Here is a 25,953-nt window from a genome sequence, read left to right as displayed (position 1 = left end):
CACCTTTAGGCAAGTGGGATTTGACATTTCTAAAAGACTTTTGTCATGCCTCTTGCATTGAAATTTAAAACCAATCTTAAAAAAGCAAAAATTGGAGGAAAACATGAACCGCCATCAATTTCTTAAGATTATGGAGGATTTTGCCAAAAGAATTATAGTTTAGGATTAGTTTATCTAAGAAGGGACAGTGCAAATGAATAAAAACACAAGTTATAAAAATGCCAGGATTAGCCAGCAGGCTGTTTTTCATCTGTAGTCGTTCTGCAAAGCTGTATTTGTATTTTTCAGAATTTTTAAAGATTGATTTAAGACATTTTAATACCAATTAATGCCTTATTATAGATTAATAAATTCAGTGCCTCTTAGGACTTTTTAAAGACCCATGGGAACCCTACAAGATGGTGACTGCAAAAACGCGAAACTCAGTGGAGCTGACAAACTAACAGGGGACATCATGCTGTGACATCAGGTCCATTACTGAATGCAGTATCTATGAATCTACCCTATAAAGATATTCACATGTACTTCCATTTCACTTTAACAGAAACTTAACCTGTAAAAATCCGTCCTCTGCTTGTATAAACGGGTGGCGTGCTGTGATGCATTTGCGTGGACTTACACATTGGTGGTGAAGATGCCGTAGATGAGGTCCTGCTCCGGCAGGTAGAAGGTGCTCTGCAGCTCGTTGTAGTAGAAGGGGATTTCCCCTGAGCGGGAGCAGTTGAGCCTCGCCTTCATGAACGTGGTCCAGGTGTCCTCCAGGAGAAAACGCCCTCCGATATCGTTCTTGCAGACTCGCGCCACGCGTGAATAGACCGTCTTCCCGCAGTCGTGCTCCACCGCGTTCTCCCTCAGGAAGAAGAAGGTGAAGAGGCCGATGTCGTAGGCCGAGATGAAGTGGGGCTCTGCCAGGAGGAAAGGAGGGAGAAGATCATTACACAGTGACTTCAGGGAAATAGAAATATTTGCAACATTTATCTTCGAGATTTTATTGCTCTGACCCCTGTACTCCTTATTATTGATTACAATAAAAACAACTTTGTAATTCTACTGCTACACTCCTGTTTAAGATGTTCTGGAAAAGAGCCTCAATGTCAAACGCATAAATGAGATGAGTGGGTGCAGGAGAAGATAAAAAATGGTTACTAATAAATCCGTCTGATGTTTTGATGGTAAATCCATGGAGCTATGTCTGTTTAACTGGATGGCCGCGCTGCTTTTATTGCCCTCAGTGACACCGCGGATGATTAATGGACCTCCCTGCTGGGTGGGTTATCACGTAAAGCAGACTGAAAAACAGTTTGAGCGGGATGTTACTGTCATCCTTTGTAAACAAATGACTCATCACTGAATACTAATTCACTGCTGTAAACATGCAGGCAACAATGAGCACAGTAGTCTTGCGAAGCAGATTTAAAGTCTAAATTATTTTTAGTCTTTTTAATGGCTCAAAGGATCAGTTCACCCAAATCCTTCTAATCCCATTTTACTTTTTACCATTTCCAGTATTTAATTATGCGGGTAGTTTTGGTTTATATGCAGACATATCACGATAACTGTTCAGTATCTGACATTTATGCAGACACTTAACACAACTGAAGTGAGTGGAAATTTGTTTGTGGTGCTCACAGCTTTTAAAATTGACATAGAAAAACTCAGGTTTAGCGCTTCCAAACATCCAAATGCAGTTTCTGGCTGCCATATAGAAGCTCCTCACTATATGGATCAGTCTGTGGTTGAACTTAAATTAGTACTTGCTCAGAGAGACTGCAACTTGAACAAATTGACTTAATTCACATATTATTTGCTTTGCCAACTTTCAGCCCTTACTCCCATCCCGTCCAGGAGGGACTCTACCCCTCCCACGTGGAAACAGGCTTTTTGAACTTTATCTGCGTCACCTTTTCGATCACTTAAGGCAAATTACGGCATCTTTTGAACAAATGAAAAAGGATTCTAATCTCCCACAGACAGCTGTCTATGGAGGTTTTACGGATGTTTAAGAATTAGACATTTTCTACATAAAAAATATAACCTTATTAAGATCCAAGCTCCTGAGGCAGTTGAAAGGCTGTTGATTAATCTACAAATAAATAATTCAAAGAGCATAACTATCTTTTTGTATGTATGGTGCATTATTAACTGCCTCTTATTATATTAAATCAAAATGGGCAAATGAGCTACAGTTACTGGAATCAATTCCCACAGAGACTTGGAATAAGATATGTTTAGTGGTTCACATAGTCACCAAATCAAATATGGGTCTTATAGGTCTGTGAATTCAGCACAGGTTAAACTCATCATGAGCAGTTTGCACAGCGGTGTGAATTATTGATCAATTGTTCCGGACAGAGCTGATCAGAGGAGAAGCAGAGTGCAGAGTAAGTGAATGCGAACTTTTAGACCCCGCACAATAAATGGTTAACTATCACTTTCACTGCGCCTGGTGTTCTGCTGCTCCGTCTGTGACAACAGTACACATGGCACTATGAGAGTGTGCAGCCATGAAAGACTGACGGTATAGCCTATATATTTAAATAGTGCTAGAAAATCCACTTGTGGTGGCAGATGTTTTAACTGTAGCGGCCCGTCTCAAATAAATGAATGTGTGGGAAACACTGAGTCCAATTTGGGTAATCTGAGTGAACTGGCTGTTACATATCTAAATATATAAAATCATAGCATTTCTTGCATGTAAAAAAACAAAGATGTCAGAGTTTATATCTTATTTTAATTACTTGAAATGCGAATTCACAGGCTCTTTTATGGTACAAAGAAAATTTTAAAAACCCACTGAAGTATTTCGTACATTTTCACAAGACAGCACAGTCTTTGAAAAAGACGCTGAATCTGTGAATATTAAGCTGACCTATAATGTTAAATTTGAAGCCAGAATGAGATTTCAAATACTCACTTCATTTTAGAGGTCAATAACTGTCACTAGATAAAGCTTGATTATGGATTCATTTATTCAAAATTAATGACTGAAAATTACCACTTATTGAAAAGCAATGACCACTTTTCTGTGACACTTGAAGTTGTAGTTTAAAACTGATCATTCTAAAAAGAAAAAAAAAAGAGAAAAAAGAAAAATGAAGCATCAATGGTGCTCATACAGCTCGTGTGCTGAAAGGATGAAACAGAGAATACTCCCGTGTTTCCATTGTCCCTCTGGGACCCATTTATCGTAAGAGATGTCACACACTCACCTCATCTGAAAAGCACAAACACAAACGGAGGAATACACCTTAATATGTGCAGAAGCATGCACACCCATCAAAATTTCTAAAAAAGGGAGATGCTGATATTATAAACACACACACACACACACGCACACACACACACACACACACACACACACACACACACGCGCGCACACACACACACACACACACACACACACACACACACACACAGAGCGGAGATGACAGGTTAACAGCCATGATGAAATGTGCCTTGAGGCTGCTGAGGGTTTTTGCAAGAGAATAAGATTTTAAAACAAAGCAGGCAGAGACAAACCGCTGTCCACACAGCTGCAGCCGTCCCCAAATTACATTTTACATCCAAATTATAAACACCCCGTGGTTTGGACCAACTACATGGTGTTCAAAACTTTTGAAACTGTGATCAAGTCATATATTAAAGGGACAGTCAGTGCAGAAGTCCTCATGTTATAATAAGGATTGGGTCCCGAAACCCTCTCTATTCAATCAGTACCTACCGGACCGAATCTTGACGTAGATTTTGGTGTAACTGTTATTTAAGGTTAAATTATTGTTGTCGGGTTAAGTTTTATTGAATTATGTTAATACGTTATGTGAATTTGTTAATAGTGTTTTGAGTTAATTCATATTTATATATATATGAGTGTATTTTAAATTGTTAAGAGGTAATATAGTCGATTTCCACTAAGGAGTGGAAATAAGGAGTATCGATTTCTCAAATTTGCCTCAAAAACAGGAAAAGATTATTTCATGTTGTTAACCGTCGTTTTGTGCCTTATTTCTAAAAAAGTATTGGTTCAAGCACCGTTAAGGCACCAGTACGGTGTTAAAAGTGTGGTTTTGGCACTAGTATCGAAAAAAACTTGATACCCAAACCTAAGTCTCGTGAGTATAAATTTAGAGTAAGTGTGTTAAAGGTGGGATGGAGCGGAGGCTAATTTAACAGGTGATCTAATCAACTTTTCCAGTGTAAATTTACTGAAGTAGAAGTCCTCATCTCATCGTTGCATTGATAATCATTGGCTTAATGAGCAAAAATGTCGAGGAAAACAGAACAAACCCAGCAGAATAATTACCATCATTATTGTTACAATGCATGACACCCAAAGATATGATTTAATGTTCATATGTGACAAAAAGAGCCAAACTGCAACGTACAGCCCCCAGTCACTAAGTTAATTGGTGCTAACAAGCATGTAGATGAACAAGTGTCACCTCTGTCGGGTCCCCGATAATTACTGTAAATGAGACCACCATCATAATGGGTTAGTGCTACTTTCCCTGCAGCTAAAGGCCATGTGAAAGAGCTAATTGTGTTGAGCATGTTTCAGCTATGTAATGTGAGGAATAATGTGTGTGTGTAGCCTGCCTGCTGAGCTGCTATGTGCGGAGTCTTTCTGTATTTACATACCTGTGTTTATGCATACTGTATGCGTGTCAGGCGAGGGGCAGGTGGAGCTGACAGATTCTGCATGATATTACCGAAGCTGCGTGGGTGCAAATGTGACGAGTTTTTCCAGCACCCCAGTGAGCGGTAAACAGATTGTTCAATCTGGCAGGCCGGTGAGGTGCTGGAGGAGTGAGGCTGCCATCACTAACGTCACATGACGTTTTAGATCAAACTCAGATACAGTATAAAGAGCGAGGTGGTTTAGTATTCATACAAATGGATTCTGCTAGAATGCAAAAATGATTCATTAAGGATGGGGGGATGTGCTGTGTGTTATCACCCAGTCTCACTCCCACACCGTCAACTATGGCAGCCTGGCCAGTAGCTCTCTGCTTCTGGTACCAACACACAAGGCGCCTCACACTTTAAACTAAGCCCATTGTAATCCTGTCTGTCGTGGTAAGGTTATACAACAAAAACATAGATGAGCCAGGTCCTTCAAAATAAAAGCACCATGATTTATTTAATCATAATAATACTTTTTAAAATTCCATCATAAATGTTCTTCATTTAACTTCCTTATAACCATATTTTATTAAATGTTATTATAACAGTGGTGTATTCAACTGTATTATATCACAGTAACTACTTTATTTAACTTTATTGTAACTGTAATTCATGAAATAATTTAGCAATTTAATAGTTAACATTAGTTTAAAGGACATTTAAAAATATCAAGATATATATAATGTATCGCGATATAGCCTTTAAATATCAGGATATCATTTTAAAGCCATATCACACAGCCTTACCTCAAGTGTAATATCGCAGTTATATGTTACATGACTGTTACACATAAATGTAATGTGATCACAGTAGTCAACAATACCAAGAGCTTAGCATATGAGGAGGATATTACTGTGGTGGAGGAAACTGCAGCAGCAAATGGCGCTGGCATGAAGACATCAGCACAGTGATACTCAGAAGTGTGAGACTATATATGGCCACACCAAACACCTGATAGGATGCTTCTGTTTCATGGGGACCAAGCAGGTGATGAATAAGGCACAGATTTTGAAGCATGAATGAAATAGCTGAGGTCCACAACGTCAAAGCTCTAACTGAACTAGATATATAGATACGGTTGCTATTTATGGGAACGCCCACAAAATGTCACAACCTTTCGGTCCAGGAGGAAAATGAAGCATTTGTTACCATGCTGAAGAGGTGTTGTGCAGCTTTCTACATGTCAAATACATTTGAAAATGCAGTGTTAAAGGGTATCTCTCTACCTATTTTCCCATGTTTCTGATTTAAGTGATCAATGGGAACAGCATTCTTTGAAGTCAGTGCAGAATTGAGAGAAAGCGCACCTGGCAGCGCCAGGTCGCAATGTAACCACTCTGCATGTTTGCACTGTGAATGTGCCTTCACTTTAAAGTGTCTGTTTTTGCTACTGACAGGTTAAGATTGTTATAAGAAGTGTCTGAAAACATTACAGAAATTATTTTTGCAGAGGTTTAAGAGTAAGAAATTTTTTGTTTAACCAGAAGCAGCCCCAAAATCGCTATCAACAAACCCACTGGACACTAAAATAAACAGTAATTTTGTCACCGCAAAACACACTTCATTTCAATTCAAACAGAAACAGAACAGAACATATCTTGCTTCACCTTTCCACTGCTTTTACAAAAACCAACTCACGTTTGGAAAGGACAAACCATCAATTCAATTCACTAGGTGTGAAAATATATTTACAGCCTGTGGAAAAAATATGGGATTCACACTGGAAATTGTTTTTGTACTGGAAATTGTTTGTATGTCATGCAGCAAAAGGCTGAGGCCGGACTTGAACCTCCAACCACTGCAGCGAGGACACGGCCTTTGTACATGGGGCGCCTGCTCTACCAACTGAGCCACTGGGCGCCCCAAGTTTATGACTTTAAATATGCTTTTATGTTATTTTGGTTGTTTTTTATCCATTTTTTAACCTAATAAATTATCATGTAGCACTCTGTTTCCAATGTAAAGTGCATTATAAATAAAATCTATTATTATTATTATTATTAAGAACCATGCTCTCCAGCATTTACAGGCTGGAGGAAAAAACTAAAAATGAAATAATGCAAATTAGATGTATAAAAACCTGAGGTCGAAAAGTCACATGCTCGTATGTGTCACAGTAAACTTCTGTCTTCAGTTTTATTTTACACTATATGTCAAAACACACTTTTTATAAGAGCTGAGAGGAATATAATTAAAAATGTTGTTACCCACAAAGTGTTCAGAGGATTAAGAGAAGCACAGAGACACTGTTTAGATTACTTGAAAAACAACTCTATAGCCCCTTGTGTCATTCAGATGCATGATGGGAAACAGTTGGTTGGCGCCTGGCAGGCTACCAATCCAATAAGGCAACAGATTGATTAGATCCAGGACCCCTCCCTGCCTTCAGTTCTCCTGGACTGCAGAGGCTTAAAGCTGGAAATGAGATTTTCATTCACACCCGAAATCCACCGGGAACTCAACTCCATAACCCTCAAGGAGGCCGCGAAGCGGAGCGGTCTGTGATGGCATGAATGTGTGACGCTGAAGTGCAACATGTGTGTGTGCAGCCAGCTGTGATTATGCTGATGAGGACACTAACTGCTTTGCTGCTCATCCTGTTCTTTTTTTCCTCCCACATGCTCTGTCACTTTGTGTCACTTTCAAACACACATACGTTGGACACACATGGAAGTGTACAGTCTAAATACATATATGCACAAGCACACACGCTCGTGCACACACAGACAGAAGCGTGCTGTGCTGTAATTTCACCCTCTCCCTGCCGTGAGGAATAATTACATCGCTCACTGACTCCTCAGTCTATCTACTCTGCTTCTCTCTCATCCTCATCTTCTCCCCCGCCCCGCAACTCCTCTCTCAACACACACACACACACACACACAGACAGACAGACAGACAGACACACACACACACCACAAACACACACACACACACACACACACACACACACACACACACACACACACACACACAAACACACTCTCTCACCGTACACCTTCGATTGGTTTCGATCTTCCTGTTCCTACCTCTCCTTTATTCCAGCCAACTCTAAAACATTTCACAACCTGCCTTTCATCATAATACAGCTGGTCTGACATATGTGAATCTTTGTTTGCTACAATGAGTGCTAATGATTAAAGCGTTAGTCATACGACTGAAAATTAATCATCAACACCTGATGATGAATTAATCGATTGGGTCTTTTATCAAGCAGAAAATGTTGCTGGTTCTGTGAGGATTTGCAGCTCACGGTTTCATGTTCGTGTAAATTGAATATGTTTGAGACTCCTGGTCAGACAAAACAGTCAATTAAAGTTGTCACCTTGGACTCTGCAGCTTTGCTAAGTGCATTTTTGACATTTTATACACTAAGCGCTTCTGTTCACATTGCTTTTTTCTTTGGCAGAAAAGCAGCGGCAGGGTGATGGGGAGAACTTTATCCCAGCGTGCCATAAAAAAGCACACTATAAGTGCTTAACGTAGGACACGCTGCACATGGGTTTTGTTCTACAGCAGCAAAATTTTGACATTAAAGTTTACTGGGAAGCAAACATAATGCTACATGAACAAGCTTACGACATGACATTCAGTCTCAGGCCGATCAGCTCCCACAAATGGGCTTGTCTGTTTTTGTTGTAGCAGTTTTCTGCCCAACACCAGCTCCTTTCTGAAAATTTAAGAGATTTTCAGCGAAAAGCATTGTCTATTTGGCCTAAAATGTATAAAACTCTGAGTAGCCCTGCACTAAAATGATCAACTTCTCCATATATATCATTAGCTGATATTTACAAGAGAAAGGGAGGATATCATCTGGCTGTGATCAGTTGCTCCTCGACACACAACATGCAGTTATGCGTTGCTGCACTACGGGGGTCATGTTTATTGTATTCACTACAAGAGTCCATATGACTCTCACTCTTATGGTATTTATGACCTCATAACTGCAATTTTTTAGAGAGTTCCAAGTTCATTAATTTGTGTAGCTGATAATCAGGCTCTTGCTGCTGAGCGACATGTTTTTGGGCGGTTTTTGGGGGTGTGCAGAAAAGTTAAAATATTTTCAACTTTTCAGTTCATGGTGAGTCGCACCACTTGTCAATGTCGCTTTTGGCCACAAGCACGCAGCCCCGCTCCACAGGCACTCCCAGCTGTTTTTCCAGATGTGCTTCAAAGGCATTTTTGGAGCGGTCGCGGGTGGTACGATGCGTCTCGGTGTGATCGGCCCCTAAGGGTAAAGCTCATCCAGGACCTTTGCTTGGATGATGCTCAGTTTAAGGCTTATTTAAGTGACAAGTCTGGGACAGTTTGAGAATCTGCTGTCCATCATCAGGCCTTAACAATTTGTTTAGAAATGCCCGGCAGCTTGCATTGACGTTGAACATTAGCTTCACACAGACCACGTACATTACTGCTTGCTGTCAACACCAACACTGAAGGGACGGCTCTCGATTTATCTGAGTGGACAATGGGAAAAAGGTTTTTTTCAACTCCAAACGTTAAGAAATCCTGCAAAAGCACAAAGCAAATAGATTGCAAAAACATGAGGCATTCAGAAGCAGCGAGCACAAAGTTTCACTCTCCTTAAACAGCAAAACGCCGCCACAGCCAGCTAATAGCTATACAACTGTTAGCATCACACACAACAGAATATGAGGCTCTGTGATTGGACCTTATTATTTAAAATGCAACTGGAGAAACAGTTGACTTCTCTCCCTAAGACTGTGTGTCCACAGGCTTACACCTCTGACTTTTTTAATGAAAAAAGCAGATATTCTCTTACAAAGTTCCTCCTCTTCTGTACTGATAATTCAACCAGCAGACTTTTATGTCCATCAGTGCCACCTCACACTGCCTGTGATGCAGAAAATGAATTTGACCTTTACTTTCAGAACAATGGATACCTAAAATAACTCCCTCTTGCCTTTTCTATAAACCGCCATGAGTCCAGTAATCTAACCGTTTCTGCATATCAAAGGCGGCACATGACAGCTTCTTCCAGTGGAAGGTCCATCTACATTTCTGCTGGAGTCAGGATGTGTGTGAATGGATTTCTGCTGCGGCGTGTTCAGAGGAAAAAAGGCACAGCGTCAGCAGCAGGGAGATTATTGACACCGACACCAGCAGGACTGACAGCATTTCATGTTCCTCGCCATTCTATAAATCCAACCAATTCCTAACCTGCGCCGTGTGTTCCACACACAACTTCAAATCCAAACAGTCTTTGTAATCCTTTGAAAACACCTCTGTCGGATTGATCCATCTTGGCTGTAACAAAAGAGCCGATTGTGTTGGAAGCAAAAGTGCACACTTGGCCCATCTGCCGCTGCAGGCAGGTCTGGGAAAATGTTTAAAGTAACAGCAGGAATTTTTGTTTGACACAGTTTCAACCTTGTATGGATTATTTGGAAATCCAACATGAGTTAGACCCGAATCAGATTACTAATCCTGTTGGACTGGATTCACATGCCTGATAAATAACATACCCTGTGAAACACTAAACAAAGCTGCAACTTCAACCAGCAAAATCTAAAAAAACTCAGTGTTTTAAAAGCTCTACGGTGAACTTGAGTAAATCGATGGAAATGTATCAACATTGGGTTTCTATCAGTCCTGTGAATGGGCCATGGGTGACGTCACCAAAGCGCCACAGTAAGCAGAACAGCAAACAAAATGAGAAATAAGTTATTAAACCCGTTAAATCAAAGTGGAGAAGCAAAGCAAACTGAGAGAATATCATACTGAGACAAACTCAGCAAAGATGCCAGAAAACCATTGTTAATCAAAACGACATGACAGCTAAACCTGGAGTGCTGAGGCTCATAATGTGTTACTGACCTACCATACTTTTTTCATATCATATAAAAATGACTCACAAAACTCCAATTCAATCAGTCAGCAGGTTTAAAAATGTGTAAACTGTAAGCTTTATCTGAAAAACAGAAAAACAAAAATCCATGACGTTCATTTACTTCACATTGAGCTACAACTAATACTGAATGATGTTAGCTAATGAACTAAAGAAGAAAGATGAACAACCAATAGGATTTACAATGTAATAAAGAAATCACAACATGTTCAAAAAGGATTAGACAGAAGTATAATTATCTATTCCTACCCCCACTTTTTATACTGCAGAATTACCTAAAGGTCCAGTGTGTTGGATTTAGTGACATGTAGCTGTGAGGTTGCACAACTGAAACTTCCTGGTGAGCATGTAGGACTGCGGTGGCTGACACGAAAATGTGAATGGCCCTATGTAGAGCCGGTGATTTATCTGTTCTGGACTGCTGTAGAACAACATGTCTGTATGTAGATATAAACAGCTCATTTTGAGGTATCGAAAATATAAGGTTCCTTATATTCAGGTGATTATACACTAAAGAAAATATATTTATGAATATATTACATTTCTGCCAACACATCCCACTGAAGCTTATACATTAGACCCTTGAGCATCCTTAAGTTATTAATTACTTATTAGTTATTAGTAGCATTAAATGCCAAGCATCTGCTTTGTTGAGCTTCTGCAGTGTGAGGATTCAATGCTTTCCCTGTTCTAAATCATTGTGAAGTTAACGCTTCTCAATGTGAGCCAATGAATATGCTTGGTCAGTCCTTTGATTTATACTGGCATTGGCTCTGAAAAAGCCTTAATGTGAAACCTCTTATGATTAAAAAACAAACAAACAAACAAAAAAATTGCCCAAAAATATCGCAACTTGCATCGCAAATTTAGAAAAAAAAGCTGCCATGAAATCAGACATTTCAGGGCGCAACAATTACGAAACAGCCTGTGAAATCTTGGCGGGACTGCTGTGTGGTGGTTGTTGCTGCAGTACTTTACCATTGAGCCATTTGGAGTTGTACTGCGCAGTCCGGAGAGGTGGCATGCCGCCCAGGCTGCGGTATATGACGGGGTCACGTCCAGAGAAATCGATGACGGTGGCGGCGTACAGCTCTCCGCTCTCCGTCACCACCGCCGTGGAGTTGTGGCGAGGGTCATAGGGGCAGCGTGCCACCCCGTTCACCCGCTCCAGCACGCTGCTCATGTTGCCCACCTGTGATGGAAGAAGAGATAAAGAGATGAAGAGAAAGAGGGAGAGACAGGGGGAGCAGCAGGCTACAGTGCTGTCACTGATTTTCTACACAGTTACACACACAAACACACACTGGTACCTCTCTGGTGATACACAGTGGCTGGAAAGCGTTGGTTCCACAGGTCATGACCTCAGTCTTGTTCACCAGCAGGACTCTGATGTAGTTCTGACATTCAATCTGCAGAGAAGAGGGTGAAGAAGAAGGAGTTCAAAAAGTTACAGTGGAACCGGAAAAAGCTGAGGTGGCAGGCTAAATATTCTTTGACGTGTTACTGAGAAGAACAATGGAGCGAGTCCTCTGGTATCAGACTGGCAACCAACCAAAAGCAAAGCAATTCAGTGTCTGCAGCGTTCTGTAGCGAGGCCATTGTTCAAAAAATAAGAACGCTCGTTTGCAACTGAATGGAAGCTTATTTGTGACATCGACGTAGGCGCTACAGTAAGTCAAGTATGTGTTTCAGTAAAAAGATTCAAATCTGTTTGAACAAAGGCATGAAATAGATTTATTGGTAATGAAACGTTTTATGTAAGTATCATTTTTTGTAACTGGCGGTGCTTTGTGTCGTGGCTAAGAACTAAAGTAATTGCAGTGAAGAAGGTTTGGGAGAGATTGTTTTGTGTATTTGGTATCACCCTGTGCTCTATAGGTGCTGAGGGAGATAAAATGCTACAATCAGTTTCTCACATATAAATGAACAAGACGGCTGATCAGAGTGTGGGTTATCAGACATATTTAAAAGGAAGTCCCTTTGTGTGTCTCTCTAGCTGCAATTACACTGCCTGCCCACCGATGTCTGTTTCTCAGCCTTGAAATGTTTTTTAAAATTTCCCAAATCTTCTAATTTCTTGCAATTTGTGTGACATTTCTTGCCAAGTTGATGACTGCAAAGCAATCAAACCAACATGACAGGGTTCAAAGGGTTAAACAGCCTGTGAAAGGCATCTGAACACAGCACAAGAAAACTGACGTTAATGCGGGTTTCAAAGGGTTAATCGTGGGGTTAAGACAAATATCAAGTTAATTAACAGCTTTACAGGTTACGGCTTGTAAGTTTTACCAGCAAGTGACGAGCTGACGAGAACGTGCAGCCGGCACACACCACTCTGTGATGACAGTGTTGCCGGATTAACTATCGTACCAGAGACTCAAAATGATCATATGCCAGTCACCAAACGCAACTGACTGTAAGGAGATCATGTGAGAAGTGATGCGTAAACACAGATGTAGGAGCCAGGAAATTACTTAAAACGAGACGTGTAATCTAAGTGCTTGTTGTGAGTGTCACGATGGTCAAATTATTGTACATTATGGCAATTTCGGAATTATTGATCGTATATCGTACAGAGGGCAAAATTATTGTATAAATATGATAACTATTGTGCTGATAACACTGTGTAACGCAGAATGCAAGTCTCCGCCCTTGGTCGATACTCCACTTTTTTGGAGTCCCAGCAATTAGTGGTTAATACAAGGGAGAAGAACAATGACCGTAAATGTCCGTAAACTGGGAAAACGGTGAGATTCGGGAGCTTTTTACCCTCTGAGCAAAGAGTGAGATCAGCTGCCATATAACACAGAAGGCAACTGATTGTTATTGACATGTGATGCAGACGCATGTAATACATCGGTATGACACACTGGAGGCTGATGCTGTTGTGTTACTTCACGACCTTCAGGCTTCTTTTGATTACGGGATGCCGCCACTGGTTCTGTGATATGTGTTATGTGACTTTGTCGCGGCCCCATGGTGTGATCTCTGTGTAAGAGCAGCTACTATCTTACCCTCGTCTCTCTTGTGCACAGTTTCCCTCCTTTCCCTTTGCCCTCCCTCTTCACTGCAAGAAAAACAACTCTTGATTGAAGGGTCTGAAATAGCTGTTCTGTACCGAGTCCTCCCATGAGGCCCTAAAGGACCTCGCCACAACAGCCACCAGATATCAAGATGGCCTCTCTGTGAGCCAGGCAGCGCAGACATGAAGTGTTGTAATTGGGGGCGGGATCAGGGTTACCTCTGTTTTGCCTTTGCTCTGACAGGACCTCCTGGTTTCCTCGTCCGGTGCCCATTCTGTCGCCTAGGAGACAAAAACAAGAGAAAAAAAAACCCAGGGATGAGAAAGAGGCCGAAGAGCAGTCAGCTGAGTCCTCCAGACACGACAAAACAGTTACGCAACAACTGACTGTTGCTAATACTGTAGGCACGCACAAAAAGATGCATGAAAAGACTTTAACCTCATTGCTGTTTGTTTATTGTGTAAACATGGCGACCGGCTTGCCAGCCAAGAGCTTATTCGAGGGTAGCGGGCACGGTACCCAACGAGGCAGTTGAAGGGCTGAGGACGGCATTAGCATGTAAATGGCTTTCTCTCCGTCTTCTTCTCCTTTCTTCCCCCTCTCTCTCTATCTCGCGCTCGGAAAGTTTGCAGCACTCGCCTCCGCTCCCCCGCCCACCCACCCACCCCCCTCTTTTCACTCCTACCGGCCAATTATATTCTGTTGATGGTTGTGTCTTGGGCATAATTATGGATGCAGGCGGCAGCGCTGCACGACTGCACTGCAAACACACTAATGCATGTGCACACGCACATGCCGCTTGGCCACCGGAGCCGCACTGGCTCTTGTTAAGAGGGTTGAGAGATGTCCCTCTTCTTGGCACCAACAGTATGTGTGCAAGGTGCCAGGGGACCCCCTGTTGGGTGTCACTGGCCTCATTTTACTCATCCTCCTCCATCTCCTCCTCTTCTCTGATCTCCCTGCCCAAGTAGGAAGGTTGCCTAAGTGCTAAGAGTTAAAAAAAAAAAAATCTTTCATTATATAACATCAATCCATCTGATCCTCCATCTTTCTTGCTTTTGGTCTTATTTCTTTCTCTGCTCTCCCAAAGGGATTGTTGTCATGCACAAGAGAACCCACGGCCCATAATTATCTACATCTTATGAATTGCCTTCCCGGGACAACCGGCCACTGGGACTCAGTTGTGACCTAACATTCAGAGGAGCCCGCCAACTGGGGCCAACCAAGAGTCAACGCTAAACTGGGTCAGTGTTCCAGGAGCCAAACGGAGGACTCAAACAAACAGAAAACTTCAGGGGAAACAACTAAGCAGCCCAGTCGCCAGGAGTAAATGTTGTCACTGTATGTTTCTGCAAACCAAGAACACGTTACATTTGCACGTTTCATACAAATCACGTTTCTTCTTTGTTTTTTTCTTTAAACAACAGTTATTTAAAGACATTTTTTGTGTTAATCAGACAATACATTAACATAAAATATAATCTCAAGGTAAAGACAACAACAAAACCCTGAAAAATGGTTATTGTTCTACCTATTTTTTAAAATTTGTATTTCGATTTCAAATTATTGTTTTATTTGTTTGTTTTTTGGGGAGAAGTAACTTTATTTTGTAGCCTTTTTTTTAAATTGTTGCCAACTGTATGTCTCATTTGAAATGTAAGCTTGTCATGTACCAACCCATTCAAAATCATTCAAAATTTTAAATATTAAAAAAATAAATTAAAAATCCTACTCCCACATCTTTTTTTCAGCATTTTTAAAACTTTTGAAATATTAAGATATTTTATTGCCAATTAAAGCATTATTTTTGTGATGAATTCAATACTGAATTCAAAGATTTTTGGTGGGTTGGCAGGAGACCTGTCATAGACGTTAAACGTGGGTGTTTTGTAGCGACCAAAAGGTGTTTTTCCACTGAGGGTTTTTATTACAGAGATGTCACTTCCTGCTGTGATTGTGTCACCCAAATCTGGTATTTTAAGACAAACCTCCTTAACCCATTCATAACCAAGGGTTTTTTTGTGTCTAACTAACCACAAATTTATCACAACTTTGTTGAAAAAAGTTTCTAAAGTATTTGCTACATAATAACGTGCAAATATAAAATAATTGACAACATTATTTGTGGCTGATTCACTGTGTGGCTCATCTTCAACACCTATACGCAGTCTTGGACAACTTCATCTTTATTTGTCCTGCGGTGATATAACTTGTGCTGTTTTGGATCCTCATTTTGCTTTAATTAAAGCTCAGCAGAAGAGACTAAAAACTGTATGGCCCCGAGACACAGCGAGGAATTCTGTTGGGAAAATGTAGTTTTGCGTTAATCACATTTTTCTTTCAGATCCTCGGTGCAGAGAGTATAGCTCTTTAGGAATTTAAATGGAGAAAAAAAAACATATAAGCACATTTAATGAGAACTTAAGAGAACTGCCAAAAATGTTTCTGGGGACAAAATGTCGAGATAAAATTCGCTGAGTGCTCCTTATTGTTTAAAGGTTATAAATAGATCTCTTATTTCGCAGATCATGGAGTATATCGACTACGCTTGAAGGAGTGGAAGTTCATGATTTTGGATGATTAGCCTCTGCATAAATTCTTGCTTAATGAGTGAAAACGCCAGACTGAACACTACTATCCACAGCCTAATGAGCTAGTCAAACATCTGCACATTATCCTGGGATTTCGTTTATTGCTTTTATATCAAGCTTTTATTCATCGTCTGTCATGAGTGAGCGTGATTGTTTTTTGATTGTTCACACTGCCAGGACTGTTTGTGCTGCCAAAACACTGCAGAGGAAAATAATCTTCCACATTCATAATGCCATGTTTGATTGTTCCAAAGCCTCACTAATCAACAAACTTACTCGGTGTTCACGACCTCCTCAGCAGGAAATGGCAGACAAACTTAGTGACTAACTGGCCAAGAAAATTGAACATTTAGCAGCTAAAGAACCAGATACTTTTCTCAGGATAGTGGAGACCAAACCGGGGCTAAAAGGAGACTTCCTGTCATCAGCAGGACAAAAACTGCCAGCATATTAACCAAAAACAACTTTATAAGATGAATATATGTTCGAACTGTGCATCTGTCAGGTTGTTTTGGAGTTTTTCTGACCCCTAGTGGCCAAAAATATAAAGTAATGCAGCTTATGACATGCATAAAAAGATTTTTTGGCCTTTTTGGGAACAGCACAACAAGCTGTACCACAACAGTGACCTTTTATATCATTATAAGGTCGCTTTGTGAGATCGGCGGACATCAGCATGTTGGTCGATTCCGATATTTCATTTTCAAGCCGATATCTGCCAACACCAATGACATGCCGATATTATCGTGTATTCCTACTGCTTTTCAATAAAAAATATAAATATACATGCCATGATGATGTCATTCTTTACATAGCCTGCAAAGAAATTATCTGCAAGAGTAAAATCATAAGTGGTGTTACATTTATTAAAAACATGACAACTTCATTTAGACCAAATATTCATTGTGATTTTACAATGAAAAAAAGAATGGAATTAAGTTTTAATCAGCCTGCCAACAGAAAGAAGTTTTCAACATCCACATAACTGGAAATTATATAATTATGATGATATATGTAACAAATATTTGAATAATGTTGTTATTTTTTATATTCTAATGGGGAAATTCTTTATCCACAAACAAACATGTTTGATTAATTTTAACTCAACGCTTTCCTTTCTTACTCTAATAACAAAAAAGCAACACATTTTTAGATTATTACATAAACTTATTTGGCAAAATCTCTGTTATGATATGTATATGTATTATTTTTGTTTGTGTCCATGTCCATTTTTTAAAATATTTTTTTGGTTTATGCATTGATATTATGATTATTTATTATTTCTTTATTATCTTCTGTGTGGAATATCAATTTATTTGTGCACTTATGAACGTTTGTATTCTTGTTTGTCTGACATATATTATATGTATATTCTGTTAAACTAAGCTGTGTATATATATATTATTTTTTTTAAGATAAATAATCATAGATAATAATTGACCGTGCCCATTTGTGTGGTGCATTGATATAATCTTGGACCAGCATACAAACCCTGCTGAGGGTGAACCAAACCAGTAAAGCCAGAAACAAAGCCAGAGCTGAGCTGCAAAGTCCAGTTAATTAGATAATTCGGTGAGATTGTAACAACAAGCAACTCAATACACTTCAGTCATTTGATTCCTCACTGATGTGGAAATATTGATCAGGGCATCTTCAGGCCAGCTAAAGTGAACTCTGCAGAAAAAACAGACAAAACCTCTAGACTTCACATTGACATGTAAGTGCAAGTTTACGTCAGAGATTGAGACAAATTCATTAGCGTTATTGAAGCTATGTTTAGCTCCTGCAGCCGACGGAGCACCGGTAAGTGGGCCCTGGCCCATATTGATAGTTACAGCTCATCTCCCTGTCTCCCACAGCAGCTCCCTTCAATTAACCTGCATCAGACTGCAGTGGGGAGAGAGAGACGGTGGCAGCGGAAAAGCTATATAAAGTAAACTGTGATTAAAATGAAACTTGAGCTCAAGGCGCTGGACGTGAAGTAGACGGAGAAATAAATAATAAAAGTGGCTAATGTGCTCTGCGGGAGCTCGACTGTCTAGCCGGGCTGCCCGCGCGTCCGCCTAACACTACGCCAGACACTCAACAACAAACTCAAATCCACTTCCCATGAGCACACAGCGAACAGCGTGGCAGCTTTCATTCAGGGAGCGGCTCCGCCCCCTCCGCGGCAGTCCATCACTCTGCCTGTTGAAATGAAAACACTGCTCCTCCACAGCCCCTGCCTGTCAGCCCCTGACAGCCCGGGGACTGATGGGATGACGTCATTGTAAACACACACACACACAGAGTGATGGATGCCTTCGCGATGAATCATGGCTTGGGGCATTACCATCTTTTCGGCAGGGCCCCGTCTCCAAGCATCCCCATCGGCTTAACCCGCTGACCTTCACCAAGAAAAGTGCCCCCCCCCCTCCCCCTCTCTCTCTGTCCATCTCTTCTTCTTCACACCACTTTGGAACAAAGCCACACTCACACGGAGCCTGTGAGAATACCAACTCCACCTCAACATCCTCTCCCTCAAATACCTTCCCTCTCTGCCGAGCCCTGAATGGCCTGGCGCCATCAACAAGGTGAATAGAGGCTGCATAATGTGGGAGGAAGGATGCAGCGTTTCACCAAAAAAAAAAAAAAAAAGTTCTTTTGAGCCTCAATCCAACAGAGAAAGGTAAGCGATGGAGGGAAATAACAACTTTAAATATTTCAGGTTGATACTGAGGTTGTTATTTGCTGAATAATTAATGATTTGTAATGCAGAAAAACAGCTCAGTGTGCAGATTCACACACTCTGACCTCTGTTGGCTTAGAGTTACAGAAAATATGCACAGACATTAACCTAAATTTAAAAAGTGAAGAGATGTTGAATTTAAAGTAGTTCCACTAATGCTCAAGTGTTCCCTTTCTATATATCACTCTGCATCAGACTATAGAAACAGCACAAATCAATTCATGTAAAAACTGTGGGTGAAATTAGCTAAAGCTTCAGACTTGTTACTGCTTTCAGGGTTCACACACATTGTCATGGATGCAATTTCAAAACTTTTCCAATACTTTTCAACACTTTTTGCCTGGGGTTTTTCAAAGATTTAAATTCTATTCAAACATACTTTTAGCTAGCTGGCATACAGAAAGGAAGAGCCAGAATGTGGGCCGCACAGCAACACAACTAACTTTGTTAACTACCTGAAAAAAAAAACATAATCGTGCTGAGTGATGAAGGCATGACGGCCAAGAAGAATATCGTCCATTAAAATGATGACACTCTTTCTACCATCAGTGCAAAGATTAGTACATTAGCAGGAATGTAACAACACTGAGGTGAGAGCAGGGCTCTGTGGATTTAAATGTAGTGCAACAAAAATATCTTGTCCCTACAATCAGTGAATAATCGTGATAAATATTTGTGGTCTCAAAACAAGCATGATTATCCTTTTGGTTGTAATCGTGGAGCGGTGAGTCAACCTCACTCTGAAAACAGTGTAGAGCTCCTTTAAGGTTAGGAAACATGTCAAAGTCACCCAATTTGTTGAACCCAACCTCTTAGTGACCGCCTTTTCTATGAGACCTGGCTATAACACATCCCATCTCCCATACTGCTGGAGATGATCCACTGCTAATTAGGATGTTCAAACATATACTGGCTGCATGAGCCGAACAGCTGTTTTTTTCTGCTGAAGCAGCTTGCATCTGTGAAGAGTGACATCCACTTCTAGTGATTTTATAATTAGTTTCTCTTGTTTGTTTAAGTCACTTCTCCTTCAAAGTCCACAAAGCAGGAGATGGGATTCATATAATATGCAATATTCAGAGAATACTGACAGAAGATAAAGACAGTGTCGTACAGACACCAAATATCTGTAACATCAGTCATGTGCAAGCTGCTTAAGCGTATTCAAAAATGCATGTAAAACACAAAGCAAAAACCTTGAAACATTATTGAAAATCTGTCTGAATAACAGACAGCTTAAAGATGCTCCATCTCTGAAATGTGACAGACGTGTGATGGAGCCGAGGGGCAACCGGAAGGTGAAACATCCAGTGGGCATGATGGGTAAAATAGCTTATGTACGGGTGACTTTGCTTCTGAGAGACAGTCGTAGTTTGCACAGCCTCTAAAGCAGGAATACTCAACTTGCTATGCTTATAGAGGCCACTTTTGCAAAATGACAGGTCACTCACAGCAGCTCCATACATGTTTCTAGGATTTTAGGATGTTTCTTAGATTGTAGCACCTTCCTAGGATTTAAGCACACTTCTAGAATTTTAGGATTTTTTTTAGGATTTTAGGAAGTTTCTAGGATTTAAAGCTGTTCCAAGGATTTAGAACATTTTGATTTTTTTTTGGATGATTTTAGGATGTTTTTCACATTTAGGATGTTTCTCTGATTTCAGGACATTACTAGGATTTTAGGCCATTTTTTAGAACATTTCAAAGATTTTAGGATGTTTCTTGGATTTTAGGACATTAGGGGCTTAGCTTTGACCTCTGTCGGGGGTAAACGAGGGGACCCTCTACTGGCACTGTTTTATAGGCAAGGTCTGTTTTAATGCTTTTTTTATGCACTCCTGCACCTTATGTATACTTAAAGTACGAAAACATTCACATTGTTTTTATTGTGAATTAGAAAATGATGGGGGCCACCTGGCACCATATTGGGGGCCAGATTTGGCCTGTGGTCCGTAACTTGAGTCTAACTGCTCTAGAGGTCTCTGTCAGGTGAACACAGCAAACAAACAACCAGTACTGTTGTTTTTCTGATGAGGACAGTCGATATCAAGATCAAATATGTTGATTTGTTGAAGCACAGATATGAAGGACAAGAAAAGGTGTTGTATTTTCGATCATTGTCCCTGATTCACGAAATAGACGATTAAAAAAAGTCAGCCAGTTACAGCCATTTTTCATGCTCCAATACAGCCCGAGGCCACACATACTGTTTATTATTTGTGCCTGTAAGCTCAGACGCATGTTAGAGTTCATTTCCATCTATTAGCAAGGCCAACAACCATGTGCTCTCCCTGCCATCAATTCCCCCTCCAAATGGGAGCCTGACACCCCATTTCTCCCAATTTCACCACTCCTTAAGACACAATGAGAGTATCTAGCCCCCGGCATCTTTCTTCAAGAACGGGAAGAGAGAGGGGGAAAACATGAATTTTTTATAGGCAAATAAAATAGCAGAAAATACAATTAGCAGCAGGAAAAAGGATTCATCACTTTTACTGCAGAAAGATGGTGGCTGGGCTCGGAAATGAATTCTATTTTTACGAGAAACAAAGGCAAAAAAAAGGAGAGATGGAGAGCGGGAAACGCTAATGAAGTAAAGAGAGTTTGCGAGCAGCGGAGGCTGCAATTGTGGTCGTTCCTGAAATGTGGCGCTGTGTTGATAAGGCCGCCCCTCACTGACACACTGCTAACACTATGTGCGACAACTAATTATAACTCATGAATATTGTAAATAAGTGTGTCAGGGGAGTAATGGTTGTTTGAATAGGAGCCGTCTGGCACTTGTTATAGTCAAGATAGATTTGTCTACCAATGCAGAGGGAATGGCCCAAAACTTGTAGGTTAGAAAAGTATGTGAGACATTTAAAAAATTAGAAACAATTTCTTTAACATAGAGCCTAAAAATGAACAAATAATTGAATAACAGTGATTATGGCCAGTTTTGTGGGTGATTCTGTGTTTCTCAATCTGAATGTGAGATTCCATTGCTTGAAATATTTGTTTATGTTTTCAGCGACTACATTTGCATGCACAGTAATATTCCACTAGTATTCAGAATACGATACACAACATGTTGGGGCACGTTGATAAGAGTATGCACTGCTGCATGTAAATGAGAATATTAGTGGAATATTAATTTTCAATAGTGTAAACAGCTTATCAAGAGTACTGTTGTTTTTGGGATAAGGGCAAAAACGGGAATATTTTCTGCATGTAAATGTAGTTACCTTTTTATAATCTACCTTCTCACATTCTTCACTTCACTGCAGACTGTTTCTCTAAATGTTACCTCACCACTGGACCACCACCTCACTGAGAGACAGATCATCTATCTTTAGTATCCGTCCCCTCAAGGCGTCCTTACTTCAAAGCTTCCTACACTTATAGACTGTTGATTCTTCCCTCTAATTTCCAGCCCTTCACTCCACGACGTGTTTCCCCTTTCCTCGTTTTCTTCATCTACGTAATCTGCTATTTTAAGCAACAACCCAACACATAAACAAACGCTCACAACTTGACAATATGGCCAATTTTGGCACAAAGTGGTGCCCAGGAGGTGCAGAGGAGAAACACTCTGCGCTCCCACATACACACATGAGGGAACATGCCTGGTCGTGTTCACAGGTGAGAGTGACATCATGTGCTTGTCCCACGTCACTTGTCAAACAGACTGATGATATAAGACAGTTCTGTAAACTCCATAATGTTGTGAAATTATTACAATATCTGGGTGACCAGTGACTACACAGACTATGCTGCGGATAAGGATTTGAGGATTTTGGGGTTAGCGAGGTCACATCAGGGTGAACTCTGAAGTTACTATTTATTGTTCCACTCTGGTTTTAAAACAAACCTTTTCACAAACAGAGATTGTATTGTTTACGAAACTTAAGATCTGACGATGATTTTAGCGGCATTTTAATTGTGCAAAGTTTATTTTATCCCCGGAGTGACAACTGACTGTGGCTAATTTATTTAACAATCTGAGTCAATCACTGCAGCTCAAAACAACATGAGACACCTGTGTGGTTTAAACTCAAAATAGAAACCAAAAAGAAATAATAAATAATTTCAAGAAATTGTCCACACACTGTTAATTGGCTCCCGAGACTATAAATGCAACATTTCTATCAGAGACCTCGTCAGTCATTAACTACTCTTCACTCTTTACTTTGGGAGCAGAAACAGTCTGGAATTGCTTTCAAGTTTTTTTTGTTTGACTCTGAATACATTAAAAAAAATTGAATTGTAAACCAACCTAAAATGATCACTTCAATTGGTAACACATAAACAAATTCAATTTCAAATTCAAGTTATCAAGTTTGAATTACACAACTGCTTAGAAATCAAGTTGAGAAAACGGAAGTTTCTTTTACAAATAAATGGCAAACTACAATTAGAGCTTCACGGTTGTACGCCTCCACCAACCAGAAAAATAACGGTGTATATCCATGTCTATGCAAACTAATATGTCGCCATCACTGCTTCAAATATGACAGTCGCCGTAAAGACGCTACAAATTCGAAAACGTGGATGCTTCGCAAACATCTTCAACCCAGCAGCAGAGAAGATCTATACAGGCACAGTTTCAGGATTAGTGTCACCGATTCAGTATCTGATCAGATGTCGTCCCCTGCTGTTTCAGACTTATGACAATAAATAATGGCAAAAAAAGAAGTGTTTTTTATGATGTCACAATGTTGTTGACTTTTGACCTTTTGAATTAAAATTACAAAAAATTACATCACTTTAACATTTTAGGAAAGTCACACAACCTCCTACTTTGAAAAAAACTTTGGGTGTTGAAGGTGCAGTTGACTAAAAATTAATAGGAAAATCGAGCTTGTATCTTAACAGGTGTTGGTTATGTATGTTGCTTTGCAACATCTTTTAGAAGTGTCATAAATATCTGTTAATTGCTGTTTTACCCACATTTTGTCATCTTTTTTTCCTATTTTAACTTCAGAGTTACAACTACAAAGTTTGTCAGTTTTTCATCAGATAGAAAAAAATAGGTCCAAACTGGGCAGATTCCTAGTCATTAGTTTAATTAGTGATGATGACAGAAGGTGACTTCCTGACTTTGTGAAGTCTCAAAAAGTGCAGAACTATTTCAGGAGAAACACGGACATCTTTTGGCAGGTTTTTTTTTTTTTTTTTTAACAAATGAACTTCCAAAGAGCTCATTCAAAGTGACAAAGAAATAAGATATTTGTGTACCAGAACCTGCATGCAAAGCGAACTGAGCTCGTACACAGTTTAATGGGAGAGTCGTCGCAGCAGCTCTGTGGGAATCTTGTGGAACGTGAAAGCAGATGAGTTTAATTAATTGTGAAATGGTGGCGATATATACTTGTTACCTCTGCATTTTATTGGTACAGCTGTTGGGGGCACGTGTAATGTTAAACAGCTTGCCGGCATCGTTAACTTGTTCCCCTGTGCACATATATAAAGTGCAGTGCAAAGATCGTTTTATTATATTTGGGGGGTTGTTAAAGGGACAGTTGACGCCAAAATAAAAACATATTTTTCTCCTTAACTGTGCAACTAGTGCAATTAATTAGTCTATATTATTTTGGTGTGAGCTGTAGTGTTGGAGATATCTGCTGTAGAGATGTCTGAATGGCACTCGACTTGTGTTTCTCAAAACGAGAAAAAAGCTGATTTGAAAAACTCAGCAGTAACGTCTCTCTCCAGCAATCATGACCTGGTGGCTCAAGATAGTCCAGACCTTGTTGTGAGCAGTTTCATTAAGGAACTATTTTCCCTCTTACCACCCACCAACTGTATCACTACAAAAAAATAAGCATGCATCGACTAGTAGCTCATCTGGCACCACCGAGCTTGTCAATATTAAGCTCAGCCGAGGACGATGCCATTGAAGTCCAGATAAAGCATAAATAAGCTTGTATTATGAGTCTGTTACGCCACCAAAAAATATGCCACTGCATGGTTAAAAGTCCATATTCCAGTTCTATGTAGCTCTCACTTTTTTCATGTGTTTTCAGTTAGTATTTTTATATGTATGTATGTGTTTAGAAAGAAATACATAATAATTTCACTTTACAGAGACTTTAATGGTTACATCTCACACTGTCATGAGCCTCTCGTCCATGAGAAGACGCACACTTTCTTCTGCACTGTGATAAAATTTGTGGATGTAGTTTGATACAAAGAAAATAGTTCCTTCATGAAACTGCTCACAACAAGGCCCGTTGATTATCTTGAGTATTCAGGTCATGATTTCTGAAAAGAGACATCGCTGCTGAGTGTTTTTTTGGTGCTTTGAGCATCACTACTCGAGTGCTCTCAAGTTCCATTATATTGAAGAGAAGGCAGACATTTCTACGACTGGTATCTCTAACACTCAACCAAAACAAACTGAAACAATCTAGACTGATACACAGTGAGTTTTTGGATTTAGGATCAACTGTCCCTTTATGTCAAACATTGACGATTGGCTCAACAGTGTTTTCATTTGGTTCATCTCGTTATCGTTTCTTTTCACACACCATCTCTGACACTGATATGAAAATGCACCAGAACCAAGCATTCAGCGGAAAGCAATATTCACCACTATAAGGAGAACTGGTCATTCACTGGTGATGCAAAAAGCCTGCATAAACAGATACAGAATTACATAAATAAACACCCATAAGTCCACATCCACTGTTGTAGACACACAGATAAACAGGATTTCCACATACAAAACCACAGATGGATGAAACATGACTTTCAACCACCCTTTGTCTCACAGCTGAACACTGATCCAGGGACACACCCACATCCTCTCCTTTGTGTCTCATTCTCTCACACACACTTGTCAACCCCCAGCTCCTTTGCTCATACCTCTCCCTGTCAAACACCCGACTCCGACAGACTGAATCAGTGCAGCGTAAGGTCACTAACCTACACCTTCATCTACACACTGCTGCAGACACAGGAGGGAAAAGTGTTCAGACTGTGTGTGTCTGCACTTTACCACACACACACACACACACACATACAGCAGATTAAAAGTTGTGACTAAACGTTCCCATTGTTGAGAAATACAGCGAGTGC

General features: G+C 40.2%; 1 protein-coding gene across 4 annotated transcripts in view; it reads right to left on the bottom strand.

The window, feature by feature from the left end:
* Window positions 1-25,953, bottom strand: part of sema5ba (sema domain, seven thrombospondin repeats (type 1 and type 1-like), transmembrane domain (TM) and short cytoplasmic domain, (semaphorin) 5Ba) — a 231,228-nt gene that overhangs the window by 67,614 nt on the left and 137,661 nt on the right. For all 4 annotated transcript variants that reach the window (XM_088083658.1, XM_088083656.1, XM_042495042.2 and 1 more), the window contains 4 exons: window positions 13,791-13,853; window positions 11,860-11,958; window positions 11,528-11,741; window positions 620-905 (listed from right to left, as the gene is read on the bottom strand). In XM_088083658.1, the coding sequence (XP_087939784.1) occupies window positions 620-905; window positions 11,528-11,741; window positions 11,860-11,958; window positions 13,791-13,853 (662 nt within the window). The remainder of the gene's footprint in view (window positions 1-619; window positions 906-11,527; window positions 11,742-11,859; window positions 11,959-13,790; window positions 13,854-25,953) is intronic.

This window comes from Plectropomus leopardus, chromosome 10 (genome assembly GCF_026936395.1).
Source record: "Plectropomus leopardus strain MGB_pleo_1.0 chromosome 10, ASM2693639v1, whole genome shotgun sequence".
Taxonomy (NCBI): Eukaryota; Metazoa; Chordata; class Actinopteri; order Perciformes; family Serranidae; genus Plectropomus; species Plectropomus leopardus.
This window is presented reverse-complemented; position numbering and strand designations above follow the sequence as displayed.